The 17973-nt window shown below is 38.1% G+C and overlaps 1 protein-coding gene across 12 annotated transcripts in view; it reads right to left on the bottom strand.

Moving 5' to 3' along the window:
- CFAP54 (cilia and flagella associated protein 54) overlaps positions 1-17973 on the bottom strand; it is a 291046-nt gene that overhangs the window by 25002 nt on the left and 248071 nt on the right. For 6 of the 12 annotated variants that reach the window (XM_025438907.3, XM_025438902.3, XM_025438905.3 and 3 more), the window contains 4 exons: positions 13987-14096; positions 10023-10164; positions 1072-1146; positions 457-514 (listed from right to left, as the gene is read on the bottom strand). In XM_025438907.3, the coding sequence (XP_025294692.3) occupies positions 457-514; positions 1072-1146; positions 10023-10164; positions 13987-14096 (385 nt within the window). Of the gene's footprint in view, positions 1-456; positions 515-1071; positions 1147-4094; positions 4191-5341; positions 5488-10022; positions 10165-13986; positions 14097-17070; positions 17255-17973 lie in introns of those variants that run through there. The other 6 variants (XM_025438906.3, XM_025438914.3, XR_003133013.3 and 3 more) reach the window with 5 other exon arrangements.

Raw genomic sequence — 17973 nt, 5'->3', positions numbered from 1 at the left:
TGTATGTGTGTATATATATATATACATATATATAAATACATACATACACATATATATGTGTGTGTGTGTATGTATACATACACACACACACACACACACATATAAAGTACTGACACATACTATAAGGATAAACTTTGAAAACAATGTGCTAAATGGAACACGCCAGCCACCAAGGATCAGGATTGTATGATTCCCCCTCTGCACAGGTATCTAGAATAGGCAATAGTACAATAGTACAATAGAAGTAGAAAGTAGAATAGAAGTTACCAGGAGCTGGGGGAAGAGGGAATGGGGAGTTATTATTTAATGAGTACAAAGTTTCTGTTTAGAATGATAAAAAAATTCTGGAGATGGATGGTGGAGATGGTTGCACAGCATTGTGAATGTACTTAATGCCACTGAAGGGTATATTTAGAAATGGTTAAAAGTGTAAATTTTAAATTATGTATATCTTACCGTAATAAAAAAGTATATATGCTTTTTTATTCCAAAATTGTACTCCTAAGAAATAACTCTGAGGAGATAAGACAGACGGGTGAAATATGTATATGCTAGAATCCATCAACCTCAAGATCTATGAATAAAAATCTAGTTGTATAAATAGAGCCTGATAATAAATATACAAAAGAGACCACTATGCAAGCATTAAGCATGACAAAGTAGGCTTTTCACATAAAAATATCTCCATAATACTATTGTTAAATTAATAAAAAAAAAAACAAGCTACGGAATGCATGTGCAGTAAAATTCCATTGATGTAAAAATTCTAAAGTTTACTTATACATGGAAAAAATGTGAAATATTTTCCAAAATGCCCACTATTCTCTGAATAGTAGATTTGAGATGATTTAAAAATTATCCTCTTTATAATTCTCTGTACTTAATTTTTAACAAAGAATATTTTTAATCAAAATAACATGCTATTATAAACTCCTGTTTATCACTCTTTCACATTAATTAAGGAGGGTTAGGCCCTTGATACTTTCATAATAGATGTTTTCTGTATTTCTGTTTCCATAGCAGCGATAATACTTATAAAAGAATCAGATACATTTTTAAAAAGATACGTACCTCAGACAATGGTGTTATAGCTCTATCAGTCAAAAATAGACTTATTATTTCAGAGCAACATTCAATAATCATGTTCTAGAAATAAGAAGACAATATAATGAGGTTGAACTTACTGGTTAACTACTAGATATTTTAGTTATAAACTATTTCTTTTTTTTTTCCCATCATCACCTACCTCTAATTCCCAGGAGGCAACTTAGAGGGGCTCATAAATCACAATCCCTCAAATAATTGAGGTTATTTGAAAAGACACAGGATGGCCACAACAGATAAGATTTACTTATGAATAAATACATTATTTTACTGTTAAAATACATATGTTACAGAATTCACACCAGAATAAATTTTTGGAAAATCATTTTTTTCTGAGAAGAGAACCCTGGGATAAATAGATTCAGAACCCAGAAAGGGATTTAAGCAGAGACGAATGGCTGAGAATTGAGAAATAAATGGAAAGAGAAATGAAAAGGAACCGAGAGTCAATGTCATATATTCTCCATTGTTGATGACATTGCCACAGCCTCTACTGTGTGGACACAGCCGTGTTTATATGTAGATATCTGAACCCAGAGGGATCTACCCATGGGCAGGGGTGAATCAATTCAGTTCTCTATTATTATAATTTCATATAAGGAAGGGCGAGAGAAGAGAGCTATAGTGAGTACTGACTATAGGAGCTCAAGATCCTGATACAAACATGGAAAAGGCAGCCTTTGAGCCAGAGGTAAGATGAATAAGATAAGGAAACAGATGAGTGAGAACTTACACCCCCTGTAATAAGTAAGCACAGTCTTGGCTCCTGACTCACCAGTTCCATTTTCTGTGAGGCCCATTGCGTTAGTTTTCCAGTCCTTATGTATGAACTTACTCATTATACCCTGCCACATACTGCCTCCTGCCACACCTACTCTACTTGAACAGTGTAAGTAGCCCTTCTTTACTTATAGCTAAAGGACTCATGACTATCTCTGACTGGCAGCTTGGTGATGTTGCCAGCATCCAGCAATAATTCATTTTTATGGTTATTTAATACATACATGTACCAGCATTCAGAAATATGAAAATGACAGTTCCATTAATTTTTTAAATAATTTTTTAATTTAAATTCAATTTGCTAATATACAGTATAACACCCAATGCTCATCCCATCAAGTGCCCTCCTTAGTGCCCATCACCCAATCACCCCATCCCCTCATCTACCTCCCCTTCTGCTACCCTTTGTTTGTTTGCCAGAGTTAGGAGTCTCTCATGGTTTGTCTCCCTCTCTATTTTTTCCCCAATCAGTTCCCCTCCTTTCCCTTATAGTCTCTTTCACTATTTCTTATATTGCACATATGAGTGAAACCATAAGTTCCATTGATTTTTAAATTATGACTCCCCAATGCTGATTAAAATCTGAAAGAAGCAAACCACTCAATTCACAGCCCCAAACAATACTATATTTGAGTTTTGATAAATGCAGGAACATAGAAAAAGACCACATTTTAGAGTTCCAAAACTATTTCTAATTCAATTCAATTTAACAAATATCTTTGAGATGCTGTGGAACACAAAGGTGAAGAAATAGACCCTATCCTCACAGTGTACAATGGCTGAGAAGAATAGATTCATACACATCTAAATAAAATGTCAAGCAGAATGTGGTCAGAACATGGATAGGAATATATTATAGGAACCTAGAGGTGGGAAAGAGGAATTGCAAAGAACAGGGAAGACTTCCTGGAGGAAGGTTCATGTGAACTGAGTCTTGAATGAATAGTAGGATTTCACTGGCAGACACTGGGGACAAGGGCTTTCCAGATGGAGGGAGCCAAGTTAGCAACAGAACAGTGGATATGCAAGGAGCAAAAAGCATCTGATATGGTCTTTACTGTGGGTGTGTATAGGAAGCATGTCAGTAAGAATGATGAGAAATAAGGCTAGAGAAGTGAACTTATAACAGGACAAATGAAAGTAAGGAAATTGAGAGGCACTGGACTGAGGAAATAATGATCCAGCTGCTTTGAAAAGGTACTTCTGGCCATAGTTTAAAGGTGAACTGGACTCAGAAAGAGACAAAAGAAAGAGAAATTAACCAGGAGGCTAATTTCAAAATGTTTGGGTGTGAAGTGATCATGGCTAGAAGGGGGCCTGGTTCAGTGGGACCAAAAAAGGTGGAGGGCAAGCAGGGTATCCAGCACTGCTCAGGTGACACCACTTTCCTATGATGAACCTCACAGGCTCTTGGCCCACAGAGAGGATACCCCTGTCTGCACTCTGATTCTCTTATTTATCTCTATTTCTATTTCTAATTCGGTTCCTAGGACTGGTTAAAATATGTTTCCTTCCTATATGAAAGGTTTCAATAACAGCCATGATGCAGTAATGTCATGATTTCATCAAGTACTATCAAGCAAAGTCAGACTGTCTACATGATTAATCATTTCACGTAACAGATGAAGACAGCAATGTTACCTGATAAATAAACGCTTTCCACTACCTGTCTCAACATTTATCAAGCAGAAATTTCACCTCAGCAACATCCTATTTCTATGGCATTATTTGTAGTAAGCCATTACAAACATCCAAAGTTGGCTGATTGGATGCTGGGCTACCGCTGAAACATAGCCTTGAGCTCATCACACCAGGCAGAAAGCTGCCAGAGGTGTACTGTGCGTGGTTGGCAAGGGGCTGGGCAGGCACAGAATGACCCTTGTTCAATCTTTGCCATTGCTCCCTTAAAAAGGAGCATCTGTTAATTCTACAAGGATAGTTTTCTGAGTTACTTCAAAAATAATCATGCTGACTCTTTGACTTAGTTTAAATCCTCATCTCTTTCACCTATGGAAAAAGCTTCCTAAATTGTTTTCCATCCTCCAAACTCTTGCTTCCTCATCTCTCCTTCACATGCCACCAGGCTTATCTCAGCAAATCATAAGGTAGATCATGAAAAGCCCTTCCAGGTGCTGCCCCCTTTCTCTCCTACCACTTGTACTCAGCCCTGCCTTTTCATGGTTCTTCCCTACAGAACCAAGTTCACTCACCATTTTGTCATTCAATGCCTACTGTATGCATCCTAAGTGCCATAAGATGGTAATGAACAAGACCGAAAGAGAGTTCTTAAGGAGCTGATTGGTGGTCTAGTGGAGAGAAAAGGAGAGATAAGAGTCTTACAGCACCATGTGGTGAATCAGAGGAGGAAAAGCTTAATTCCACCCACCTCTTCAAGCCTCATCTCCCACTACATACCCCCGTTCTCCTGCCACAACAGATAGCTCATTGTTCCAAATATAACATTCAGTCCCTGACTTCACATTCCTTCTCTTGCTATATCCTCAGTCTGCTATGCATGCCCTCCAACTAAAAGCTTCCCAAGCAAGTACTAGAGAGACACTATGTGTTAGGCACTGGGCTAAACATTGGAGATAAGATGATGAATAAGACCTCCAGCAAAAGAATTTGTGGTCAAGAGAGAGAAAGAGACACAGAAACACATAACTGCCAAAACAATACAGTAAGGGTACAGGGTATTTTGTTGGAAGGCCACATGTGGATGTCACAGAGATTCTAAAGAACATGACAGTTGGGGAAAAGATTTAAAAGAAGTTTTGCTAAATAAATAAATAAATAAATAAATAAATAAATAAATAAATAAATAAATAAAAAGTTTTGCTATGTATTTTAAAAGGATTCCCTCTTGAATGTTCTTATGAGACACTCCATTAAGATTTAGATTATTTTCAATGGTTTTGAACATCAGATTGATGCTTCTTTGAATGCCACATTTTGCTAAAAGAGGACCACCAGGTGGCTGGGCTCATTATGAATGACATCTGGGTACTTACAGCCATACTCATACAATGATTAAGCTCCTCCATGACAAAGGTTTAATTGTACTAATTTCTGTATGTCCTTATCTCCTCCCCAAGCCTGGAAAATTTTTGCTTATAATAGTACCTCAAAAAGAATTTGTTAATTGATGCTAATGTCCAATTTTATTTTTTTCTGTTTTCATGGTACTTTGATATTTGGGATACGTTGACATATATTAAGTTTTGTTTAAGATTTTATTTTGGGGGGTGGGGCACAGGAAAATAGAGAGAATCTCAAGTAGGCTCCACACCGAGCACAGAGCCCAAAGTGGAGGTTGATCTCACTATCCTGAGATCATGACCTCAGCCGAAATCAAGAGTCAAATGCTTAACTTATGGAGCTACACAGGTGCCCTGACAATATACAAATTTCAATTGCCTTTTACAATCCAGGCATCTCATAACTTTGTTCAACTAACCTTAGGTGAATTGGTGAACATATTTTAGGCTTCTCATATCAGTATGCTATTTTTCCAAATAATGTGTTTGTCTCTTAAAGTCAGTCTGGTTTACATCTTTCATAATGCTTTAAAGTCGTTGGTAAGCTCTGAAGATATCCCTAAAGCTATGAATGACAGGTTAAAATAACTCAGTAATTCTGAGCCAGTGTTGTTCATTTTAGAAAGATACGCATAGTTTTCAAGCCAGAAGTGATGAGAACACCTGTTTTCTAGCCCTTTCGTTACATCTTAAACTAATATCTGTATTCTGAACTTCTTAGCTTATTCCAGACCATAGGCTTTGGGTGGGGAGGGGGAAACCAAAGGAAGAGAGAATAAGAAAGAGTTTAAGATTCATTATCCCCCATATCAACCAAAGGCACATTTTCTGGGCCTTTCTGTTTAATAACCCACCAAAAATCTATAGTGTGATAGAAATAAATAGAATAGATTATAGAGGTTATGAAATCCTGTCCAATTCCAGACTAGAATCGATCTCTTCAAGTGTCCTAGTTAACTTCTAATTAGCGTCAAGTGAAGGTTGGCATGACAACCAACTGGCAGATTTAGTCAATGGGATTTGTTAAAACACAGAATAAAGTTGCCTTTTCTTAAAAAGTTCCAGTTAGCATACTGGAAAAAAGAAAGAAAACTTTATACGTTCCTTCTATTTCCCAACTTTTCAAATGTTCTGAACTAATCTGTTTGCCAATTCACCTAAACAAATATTGGTTTGTCTTCCATTTGATGAGATTCCCTCATACATGGAACCAACAGAACTAAAACACATCTAAAAATGCCCTACTTAAAGCTGAAAAAACATTTTCTAAGTTGAAGAATAATTCAAAGATACAGGGGAGAATATCAGGTTTGAAAGCAGTTTTACTCAAAGACTGATTGATCCACTCGCATAGACCATTCCAGTTAGGACATGAAAGCAAGCCACATACCTTAGTTAAGGCAAGGTAGGGCCTCTGGATTCCTCTCTCTGCTTACATTCAACTGCTGCCTGTACTCCCATTTACTTGGTATTTATTTATACTCATAGTCAACCTCTTGACTGAGACGTTGGGCTCATTGTGATAAATTTGATACGTACATTGGACCCCAGGGAAATTCTAATGACTCACATTCCAACCAACAGGCATAGCTCTCCTGCTCAGAGCACTATTTTAGTTAAATGATCATTTTTAGAGATAAGAAGAAAATTAGTCCCAGAAAAAGTTAAGTGAGTGACCCTTCGTAGTAAAACCGAGTGGCAGAGCACAACCTAGACTTCCTGTTTGTATGGATGCTCACTCTCCTGCCTCAGACAATCTCAGCTGAAAAGACAAATGGGTTCAGGAGAAAATAATCCTTTTTCATAGATGAAGTGGATTCAGGGATAATCTTAGCAAAGAATATTCCGGATTATAGCTCAAAGACATTAATGTGATATGTTTGGTCTACAACTAAAAAACTGTGATTATGAAGTGATCTACAAAAGAAGTGCAAAAATGACACGAGAACTGAGTTTTTCTTGAAAACAGATATAAAAGGGAAACCAGGTACTTTATTAAAATATGTATGTTATTTTATTATGTTATATATAATCTCATGGGTTTAAGATATCTCATCTTATAGATTTATTATAAGTACTCTGTATATATCAGTAATTATCACGAAATACCTGGTAATTCATATGGTAACATACAAAGAGACTCAAAAGATTTTGGGATGTATAACCCAAAACCTAAGACATCAATTCTATGATCAATCCAAGCACACAGCAGAGGAGATGTAGGTATGGGAAAGCAGCATTTTGCAAAAACTAACTGTTCTTGCCTGATGAATCCTTTTATACCTAGGCTTGTTGCTTTCACAATAAAGAAAAATGCAGTCACTCACTCTACTGGAAATTCTGATTCAAAATGCCAACAAGTATATTCTGAAAATCAGGAGAGCTGCCAACTTTTATGTTTTCACATGAGTACATAGATGAGGAAAACAACAACAAAAAAGAGCTAAACCTACACCTGAAACTAATGTAACATTGTGTGTCAACTATACCTCAATAAAAAGAAACGTTTAAAATGGCAAAAAAAAAATTAGAAAAAAGACAAAAAAAGAGCTATACCAATACTATTCTTTAAGAATTAAAAATGATTTGTTATTGGTAATTGAATATTAACCTAGCAAAAAATGATTTAAGGAAAAAGAGCAGACCAAAAAAGAAGGGAAGATCCTAAAATCTTAAAGGAGGCGGGGGGGGTGGGGAAGAGCCAGGCCCCAACTGGGTGGAAATTCAACCAGGAAAGCAGCAAAAGGCAGTCCCAGAATTAGACTGTGAGGCAGGCACTGGGGGAAAGAAGTCCCCAAATAGACAAGAAATAAAGGAAATGAGATATTATACGACAAGCATCAACACTTGGGTAAAAATCTATGGATGAACATGTGAAAATGTAATGATCAGAAGAAAGTTAAGGAAAAAAGACAAGTCAAGAAGAATCAAAGCTCATATATGAAAGGAAAATAACCATAGTATACTATTTGACTTGGCTGCAATAGTGTAAACACCAAATATCGATTTAACCAAATTCTGTGATATAATACTCAAGAAAGGGGAAAGGATAAGTTGGGGAGAAGTATAAATGAATTAAATCCTTATATACTATAATAAAACCAACAGATATTATCTCAAATTGATACATCAAAGAAAAAAAGAACAATTAGTTCTAGATATTAGCACTATTCTGGCTTTCCTCCTTCCAAGTCAGTAGAATGTGACATATTTGGCCAATGAAATATTAGTGGAAGTGACATGACAGAAACTGTAAGAGCCAGTGTGTGATTCACCCCCTTTCTTTGTCTCCTGTTGCTGTGACTGGTGTTTTTTTTTTTTTTTTTTTGAGGTTTTATTCATTTATTCATGAGAGACAGCGAGACTGAGAGGCAGAGACACAGGCAGAGGGAGAAGCAGGCCCTCTGCTGGGAGCCCCATGTGATATTTGATCCCAGGACCCCGGGATCACAACCGGAGCTGAAGGCAGATGCCAACTGCTGAGCCACTCAGGTGCCCTGTGACTGGTAATATTTCATATGATGGATGTGCTACCAGCCTGGATGCTGGCCTGAGGAGATATGGAGCAGAGCCTCACTCAGCCCACTTGGATTTGAAGGCTGTTTCTTACGGAATTTTTCATGACTGATACTACTTATTATTATAGACATGGAAGTAAATAACAAGTGAAACAGCTGAAAGAGTTGAAAATGGTTGCCTCTGCAGAACAGGACTATGTAATGAGGAGAGGTTGGCTAGGAGGAGCTTGTCCCTTTTCAGGAAGTCTTGTAGAGCAATTTGATTTTGAAAATGGCCACAATAACTACAGAATCTATACCTCAAGAAATTAGATTTATGCGCAAATGGAAATTCAAAGAGCAAATGAATACGGGACAACAAATATCTCTCTGCTCCTTTCATTTCCACAGACGGTAAGGAATTGCTACTTCACTCCTGAAGGAGGAGACATCCAGCTTCAGACTTGTAACTAATCTGCTTGGTAAGTTTGGAAAAAGCAAAAGAACATGCTAGTTCAGCCCCTTCTGGGAAATCTTTGCTTTTATTTCTGGAGGCACCCTGCCTGCAGGACTGTTGGTCTTGGCTCCTGTGTGCAGTAAGCCCAGTGGGGGCAGAAGGGCAGTGGAGAATCCTATGGTTACACATGTGTGATGAGATGGGCAAGTCTAGCTCATTCAGGGGTGAGATATTAGTAAGCTCATTTGGTCACAGACCTAAAGCCACGTTTGCTAACCAGTCAGCTTTACCAGCAATGATGCTGATATTTTGATCTCCACTACTCATCTCCTATATCCCATTCCTCAACTGGGTTCAGAACTCAGGAAGGGTAAAAGAGATTTGACCCTCTTCTCCAAACACATTATACCAATCACCACAGAAACCACTCAACTGGGTGATCAAATGAATAATGCATCATTAAGATGTGTAAACTTTTTTTTTGTTGTTCAAAAAATATACATGCAAAGAAAAAGTCTGAGAGATATATGCTTATCTATATTTTCTAGTTTTCCTTCACACATTTCTTGAGTAACAAAAATGTTCAAACAATAGACTTAAGAATAAAGAGTAAAAGGCGATGCCTGGGTGGCTCAGTCAGTTAAGCAGCTGACTTCAGCTCAGGTAATGATCCCAAGGCCCTGGGGTCAAGCCCCATGTTGTCATGCTCCTCGCTTGGCAGGATGCCTGCTTCTCCCTCTCCCTCTGCCCCTCCTCCTGCTCATGTTCTCTCTCTCTCTCAAATTAAAAAGAAAAAAAAAAAAAACAAAAAAAAAAAGGGTAAATGAATAATATAAAGTTACAAAGCATTGTTTTTTGGGATTCATAGTGATATCTGAATGATTTCTCTAGATTGCCTTTGTTTTCATTCATCATCAGATTCTTATAATTGGTAGGCTTAGAAGAGCTTTGAAGGAAACACTACCTATGTGTCCAAAAAACATTGGATCGTACCTGATACTCCAAAGAGAGAAAACAATAGAACCACAAAGTTCAAATTTAGTTACATAGCTTTGATGAAGTAAAAAAAAAAATCACATCAATAATTATATAAAATGACATCCATGCTGCAATAGTAATGCAATTTTCTATTATTTAATAACTTACTTCCATTTCCTTATCAATTGATTTCTCTTCCATTTCTTTCATTTCAGATACATTTTCATCTGAAGTAATTTCAGGAGTTGTTGGCAATGATATTTCAGCTATTTGCTTAAGATTAGATAGTTTCTCATGAATTGAAATAACTCTAAAAATAATAAATACATATTTTACTTGAAGAAATAAGAAAGGCATTCATTTATTCCCAGAATCAATAATATGTGTAAAGTAAGTCCTCAGTTATTTAACACTTGGATTTCTGACATTCCCAAACATCATTCATTCAATCATTTATTCATTCAAGAAACATGAGCAAAGAGACACAATTCTAAGCTCCATAATCTTTATGATCTAGTTATACACTCAAATAGATATAAAATGACTGGCAAAGGCACAATGGCAGAAAGGTACACATCCAAAATACTGCTTAAGATAAAAATAAAGGAAATAAAACCCATGTGGGCAAAGAAAGTCCAGGAAATGACAGTTTGCTCCTGTATAAATCTTGATGCCATGATATGATTGCCTTGCTGACCTGAAGTAAGAATTACAGCAAGTTAGGCATGGTTCAAAAAGGCCAATCAGGGCAGCCCAGGTGGCTCAGCAGTTTAGCGCCGCCTTCAGCCCAGGGCCTGATCCTGGAGACCTGGGATCGAGTCCCACATCAGGCTCCCTGTATGGAGCCTGCTTCTCCCTCTGCCTGTGTCTCTGTATCTCTCTCTCTCTCTCTCTCTTTCTCTATGTCTCTCATGAATGAAAAAATAAAATCTTTAAAAAAAAAGGCCAATAAATGAGGCCACAGGAATGCACAGTACATTGTTGGGAGAGAGGTGGAAGGGTAGGTAGAAGAATCAAGACAGAAGGAAAAGCAAAAGCCAAGAAGGAAGGCAGAGGACACAGGGGCAATTATATCAAAGACGGAAAGCTTCTGGAGCCACAGGCCAGGGAACAGTGGATCCTCTGAAGGCAGAGGTAAATGGATGGATGAGGGAGTCAGGAGATGGAAAAGCGTTTGAAGCTGCTAAAGGAGGCAAACAGCCACCTGCATGGCCTTCAGTGATTCCATGCTACAGGCACAGCACATGTGTGCACACGTATGCATGTGTACACCACTGTGGGTGTCCCCACCGATGGAGAGAGGAAAACTTTTATAAGACATAACTGATCCATAAAAGCAAACTGCCATCAGGAATAGAGTCAGGAATGTCAATTCTCTTGTCCCACAGGGCCCTCACCTGCAGCATGGGATAATGCTTGATTATCATAATGATGGTTCTCGGCAATATGAGATGAAAAAGAACCTTTAATTAAATAAGAGGATTTAAAATTGCATGTTTAAAAAACTCTACTATAAAAAAGGTAATGGATAAAATGTAAAAATCTGTTATTAAAAGTTTACTTGGAATACATCGATTAAAAAAAAAAGGGGGTCATCTCCAATAGTGCTAGAAAAACTGCCTGGTGCATTGGAGAGAGAATAGGACTCAAAGGACCTGGGTGGGTCACGCTTGGTTCCATCACACACCAGCATGGGACCCTGGACAAATCACCTAACTTCTCTGGTCCTGACATTCCTCCTACTGCAAGACTGGAACTATAAAACCCACTTCATTTACTTCACAGCATTTTGTAAGAAATGACATAACTACATTCATTCTTAAACATAAGAAACCACGTGAAAGAAAGATGATACTCTAACACACCATTCTTCATGCTAATAATACCTGGAGAAAGAATTCTTATTTCTCTTTCAAAAATAACATAGCTTTCCTTTCTAATATATGGTATTGCAGGATGGATCAACTATCCTTTGATGTTTGGGTTTCAGCTTGTCAATGAATGTCCAGAGCTGCACTATCTGCTTCAAAAATAAATGGCCTGGTCCAACTCTGTAAAAAGCAGGCTGAGACCAAGCAGAGCAGGCTGGGCCCCTTGTGCAAGATGCAACATCAGAGGATCTAGCTTCTCAGCTTCAGGCCCCAAGCCTTCTGACCCCATTTGCCCCAACGTCTTGCCCACATACATCTTCACCTCTCTGTCCACATCAAAGCTGGGTCCAGCTTTTGAACTCCCACATTGGCCCATGAACAAATATCCATCATCCCATTTGGGTTGGACCAGCTGCCTACAGCCTCTGCTCTCATTTCCTGACTCATGAGCACTCACTCTACCTGGCTGCTGGGGCCGAGAGGCAGGACCCAGCCAGGAGTAGAAATGTGGGTGGTGGGAAACCTGAAGGCAGAGACAGTAGGTAGGGAGCTGGATCTTGGTTAGAAGAGTTTAATTAGATAGAATAACACAAATCTTTAGGCGTGTTTATTGAGAACAGTATCTTTTCCTTTGTTGTGGTAAAAAAAAATGCAAATAATTAAAATAGGTTTTTCTTGGTGAGTACTTAATTTGGAGATTAGGAAATGAAATGAAGGAGGGCTGCCCAATTTGAAGGCTATTCAGGTCTCTTCTCTAGCCTATTTTTTCTGATCTGTTGTACTCTTACTTTGCCTCCTGAATGATGGTCAACAGGAGCAAGTTCCCACATACTGATCCCATCTTGACCCTCCTAGGAGCACAAGGAATGCCGGCCTCAGCGAGAGACAGACGCCACTTTGCCCCATGCCACCGAGGGACAGCTTAGCTGAGAAACTATCAGGCACGCTCCCGTGTGTTTACCTCGGTGACTGCTCCATGTCCCTAATCTTAGGAAACCTACCATGGCTCATAAACACTCCAAGTTAAGAACTTGTTGGAACAAAAGAGAATTCTGTCAGTTTGATTACATTCTACTCTGCAGAAATTATAATCATTTACATATGATTCTGAAAAAAAAAATCCTGCCATTTTTCTGGCTACAAAGCAAGTGTTTAATTTCCTAACTTTGTTGCTTAGCTGGGCTAGTATATGTCCCATGTCTAGAATTTCTGCCTCACTGAGAAAAAAAAAAAAAAAGGAAATTTGAATAATTGAAAATATGCCAGCTCTTGAAACATCTCTTGTTTTATTCTCTTTTATGGCGAGGCCAAGAAGTCCTTCAAAATGAAAACCATGGAGCATGAACAAAGCTCATCAGGGAAGAACAGAGAAGCACCCAGTCTCTGTTCACTAAGCACTTACGAGGTGCCCAGCAGTGCACAGAGTTGACACTGACAGACACAGAGGTTAATAATGAGACCTGACCTGACATTTGCCCAGTGCTTTTGGCCTTTCAGGGTATGTGCACACACTGTCCTGCTTGATCTTAACAACAACCTCGAAAGGCAGGCAGAGTAGATATTATTTCCATTTTACAACTGAGGAAGTGGAGGCTGAGGTCACAAGGGCAAGGAACAATGGAATCAATACTAAATTAACTAAGCAATGAAAAATTTAAAAACAGACTAGGAATTTGGTAAATTCTTGGGAAAAGAGAGAAACCAGGCATGAGCAAAATTAGGGATATGCCCTGTTTGATGGAGAGGAAGGAAGACAACCTAGATGAGGCAGAGACTACTGATGTGGGGAACAATATAAATTAGGATCTGACACAGGGCAAGGGAGGTGGTGGACTTTGTCCTTAATGTTGCAACCCAAAACAGAGCCACATGTTATTTTTTAAACACATCTCAAATTTCAGAAAAATATAATACAGACAGTATCCTTGTACTCTTTATCATCTTTATGATGCATTAGGAACTGTTTCTCCAAATCTAAGTACTCTTATTATTATACCCACTTCATTGATAGGGGTAGGTTAAGCACAAAGAGGTTAAGTAACGTGCTCAAGGTTGCAAGGTGCACCACTGGCATTTGAACCAAAGTGGGCTGGATTCAGAGTCCATGCTCTTAACCACTACAATATCATACTCCTCTAAATAAAAGGAAGATTCTTCTAAAAAAGGCTTCTAAAAGTTCTGTGATTTACCTTGTACATTACTAAAACAGCCTATCCCAATGAAAAAATCAGCAGAGTTGTAGAAAATTCACCATTACTTGCCTGTTCAGTGGAACCCACAAAGAGCCAATACAGACATTGCTAGAAGTGCTATTAGGTGCAGCATCTGAAATATTCTGAGGCTTCATATTATATGCATACAACAATAAAACCTATAAGAAAATTAAAGGACATAAAATGTGGCATCAAAATTACATTTTGCTTCAAAATAATATCATTAAATTTTAAAGTTTTCCTTTGAAAGAGAAAACAATATTTTTTTCAATTCACTTTAAACAACTTTTTCTCAGTAGGCTCTATGCCCAATGTGGTGCTTCAACTTACAACCCTGAGACCAAAGAGTCTCATGCTCTATAGACTGAGCCAGCCAGGTGCCCCCTCAATTCACTTTCAAGAAGAATAATATGAACGAGAATTGTATGAAGTTTATGATGTAAAATAAATGCCATTTGATAATAATATTATTTTTGAAGGGTATCATTTGTTATTGCAATTAAGTTTAAATCTCAGTCTTCGAAGGCCCTCTGTATATTGGAAATATGTACCTGGTGACTATCCAACCTTGTTTCTTATTACTTCTCAATATGCACTTTCCCCACCAGTGGTCATAGCTGCTCTGTGCATCATTTACACTTCTCCTTTCCTCTTTCCATTATTCAACCTACACACAGCATTTTGGTCCCCACTTCTAATGTAGAACTTCTACTAATGACTCATGCTCTGGTAATTTCCCTGTTGTTTGCATTTTGACAATCTTTAAAGGCAATTCCATATATTCTAGTACCTATTTATGGCCATCTTCACAGAATTTGAGATTCACAGAACCTTAGAGAGGATCTTGTCTAAGGCCCTCACTTCAGATATAAAAAAACTCAGGCCCAGAGCTGCCAGTCAAAATTGACTAATTAAGCACATGCATTTATCTCTGCTTCCTTGATAGTCAAACTAAAATAAGAGTAAAGTATGCATTTAAAAAGGCATAAATCTACAAAGACAGACAAGAAGAGACAAGGTAAAGGAGACAGGAGGTGTTAGCAACATGCTGAACGACAGAATGTACTCAGAAGAGCACTGGGTGACTCAGAAAAAAGGAAAGGCTGTGTCCTGACTGCCTTGGGAGGGGTTTCCAACAATGAGCATGACGGAGAGCCCTGGAAAGGCTTAGGAACTGGAGACGTCAGGTATCTTAATCTCTCTCCTATCCCTTCGACAAGCCCATGCAACCAGATTTCCCCATTTCACTTAACTCCTCTCTGGCCAAATGTCTTCCATTTTCCTCTCTGCCGAGGCTAAATCAGAGACTTATCCTCAGGGGAGTTAGGTACAGGAATGAGATGCTGAACTGAAGACACTAGAGGGGCACCTGGGTGGTTCAATTGGTTAAGCGTCCAACTCTTGGTTCAGCTCAGATCATCATCTCAGGGTTGTAGGATAAAGCTCCACATCAGGCTGTATGCTCAGCACAGAGTCTGCTTAAGACTCTCCCACCACTAGCACACACTTCGTAAAATAAATAAATAAATCTTAAAAAAAAAAAAAAAAGAAAAGAAAAGAAAACATTGGAATTAAGTCAAAGCCTGTGTTCTCAACAAGAGACATCCCCTACCCCACTGCGGGCCCTGCCCGTGATGTAGGAAACCAGACAGAAATTGAAAAGCATCCTCTTTAAGGAAACTGACCAAACAAAGAGAAAAGACCTATGGGCACTGACATTTCAGCATCCTACAATGAAACTGCTGGCTCCTGCAGTTACCTTACAATGAGGTCTATAAATCAATAAGTCTGACCTGATACACTTTTTAGCACCTTCAAATATGAATGAATAGCCAAGGGTCACTAGACATGAAATGAAAGGTAGAGACCAAAACTAATAAAAAAAAGGAACTTGAAGAATCAGGTATAAGATGGAGAGCAGAAAAAAACTTCAATGAAACCATAATTGAGAACTTCAAAGAGAATAAAGACAATATTTCCTCTGTGAATCCAGAACACAGTGCTGTTAAAATGAACAGAGAACAAGAAAAAGCTCTTAAAAACTAAAAAAAAAAAAATATATGATCACACAACTGAGTAATCAACAAAAGATATGAAATATAAGGTTGAATATATATCTCCCCAGAAGTAAACCTAAACTTAAAACACAGGTAACAGGGGGAAAAAAGAGGAGGAAAAAATTGATAAATTCAATATTTGAATAATAATTCTAGAAGGTATAGAGATAATCAGAGGGAGGAAATTATCAAAGAAAAATATTCTTCTTGAACTAAAGGCTATACTTTCCAGATTGAAAGGGGCACAATGGATGAAAGTGGTACACCAAGGCTCATCACAGAATTTCAGAATAAGGGGGACAAAAGAAAGATCCCCAGAGCTTCCAGAGGAAAAAAAAATCAAAAGAAAGAACTAGGAATCAGAATAGGAGCAGACTTAACAGCAATGCAGGATTGCCAGAGACAGTGGAGCAATGTCTCCCATGTTTTTAGGGAAAATAATTTTCAACTTAGAATTATGCCTAAAGAATAATGAAGTCAGCATTAAAATGATGACTTTCTGTCGGACACTCAAGGTCTTTTCTATTCTGTGTAAGCATAGGGTCAATCTCGGTCAATCTGTTGCAACCTGTTCACACCTCAGGGGACTGTAGTCATGGTATTGGCCCTTGGCCAAACCTGAATGAAATGTACTACTGCAGTCCTGTCCTTGATTCTGAAGCACCAGGAGGCAGCCTGTGCCATCCTGTCAGCATTTTGGTAGAAAATATACATATTGATGATTTGCATCTGCATTCTATTGTTCTCTTCATTTCTATCACTAAATCTGATCCTATGCATGGTTTTGACCACATGAACAGAGTTATGAAAGACTTTTCCTCAGATGAGACATCAGCCCTCTTGAGACCAAGATATCTTACCATATTTTGGTGCTTATGATCTGTAGATGAAGTGTGTCCTGTGCAACTGAGCAAGGACCCTGGCAACTGCTCCTGGGCATCTTGGATCTTTCTAATGGTTATCTTTGCTTACTTTATCCTGCCACACCTTATCCTTTACCAAAATCTTCCATGAATATACTTTGTGGAATATATTATATGGTATATCCTTTGAATAATCAGAACCTCCAACACACCGTTTTTGGGGAAGCTGGAAGATGTATTCATTCCACACAAGAGAGCAAGTCAAGATAGAGAGAAACATGGGACCCAGGGAACCCATCTCAGAAAGAGATGAAGGAATTCTCAGAAGGAAGGCAAATGGGCTCTTATGTTGGTATCTGAGCCAGGAGAGCAATCAATCCAGTTTGGAGAATATCTCTGAAAACAAAGACAATAAAATAATGAGAGACAAGTTGATGAGTGTGACCATACAGAGAAGAACTGTATGTTCTCTGAAAGTTTAGGAAGAATGAGAGATTTTAGAATACAGAGAACACTAAGTTAAACAACAACAACAAAACAACAACAACAACAAAAAAAAAAAGCAGGTTTTTTTTTTTTTCTTTAGAAGATGGAAAGGAAGGAAATAGTACCTTATCTGGTTCAGCTGTGAGTGATATTTACATAGTTGTAAACATTGGCTATTGGTTTAAGAATTGTGATAGAATTCATTTAAGAGAATGTGTGGAAGAGAGAATGTATGTGAGGGGGAAAAGAGGTTGATATTAGCCTTCATCTTCCACAGTAGTATGTAAGTTTGATAACTCAAGGAATTATCATGTGAGCATGTAATGTAGATATATGGCGGGGGGGGGGGACCTAAACAAACAGAGACAGCTGAGAGTTAAAAGTAGTTGTATCTAATGGTGGAATTCAGAGATGTGGACAGCTAGACAAAGAAATATACTTTTTATTCGTTAAAAGTCTTTTAAATTTGGTTTTTCAAACTATGGTAAATTTGATGAAACATTTCTGAAATGAAAATGTAATGAGTCCCAGAGAGATTAGTCTGTCTTATGGTGTTGCTGTTGTTTTGTATTTGTTAGCCTTGACTCCCAAACTAGCATATGAAATCCCTGTGACAGAAGTGACATCTT

Source organism: Canis lupus, chromosome 15 (genome assembly GCF_003254725.2).
Source record: "Canis lupus dingo isolate Sandy chromosome 15, ASM325472v2, whole genome shotgun sequence".
In the NCBI taxonomy this organism is placed as follows: Eukaryota; Metazoa; Chordata; class Mammalia; order Carnivora; family Canidae; genus Canis; species Canis lupus.
Note: the sequence above shows the minus strand (reverse complement) of the source record. Positions and strands in the feature narration are given on the sequence as shown.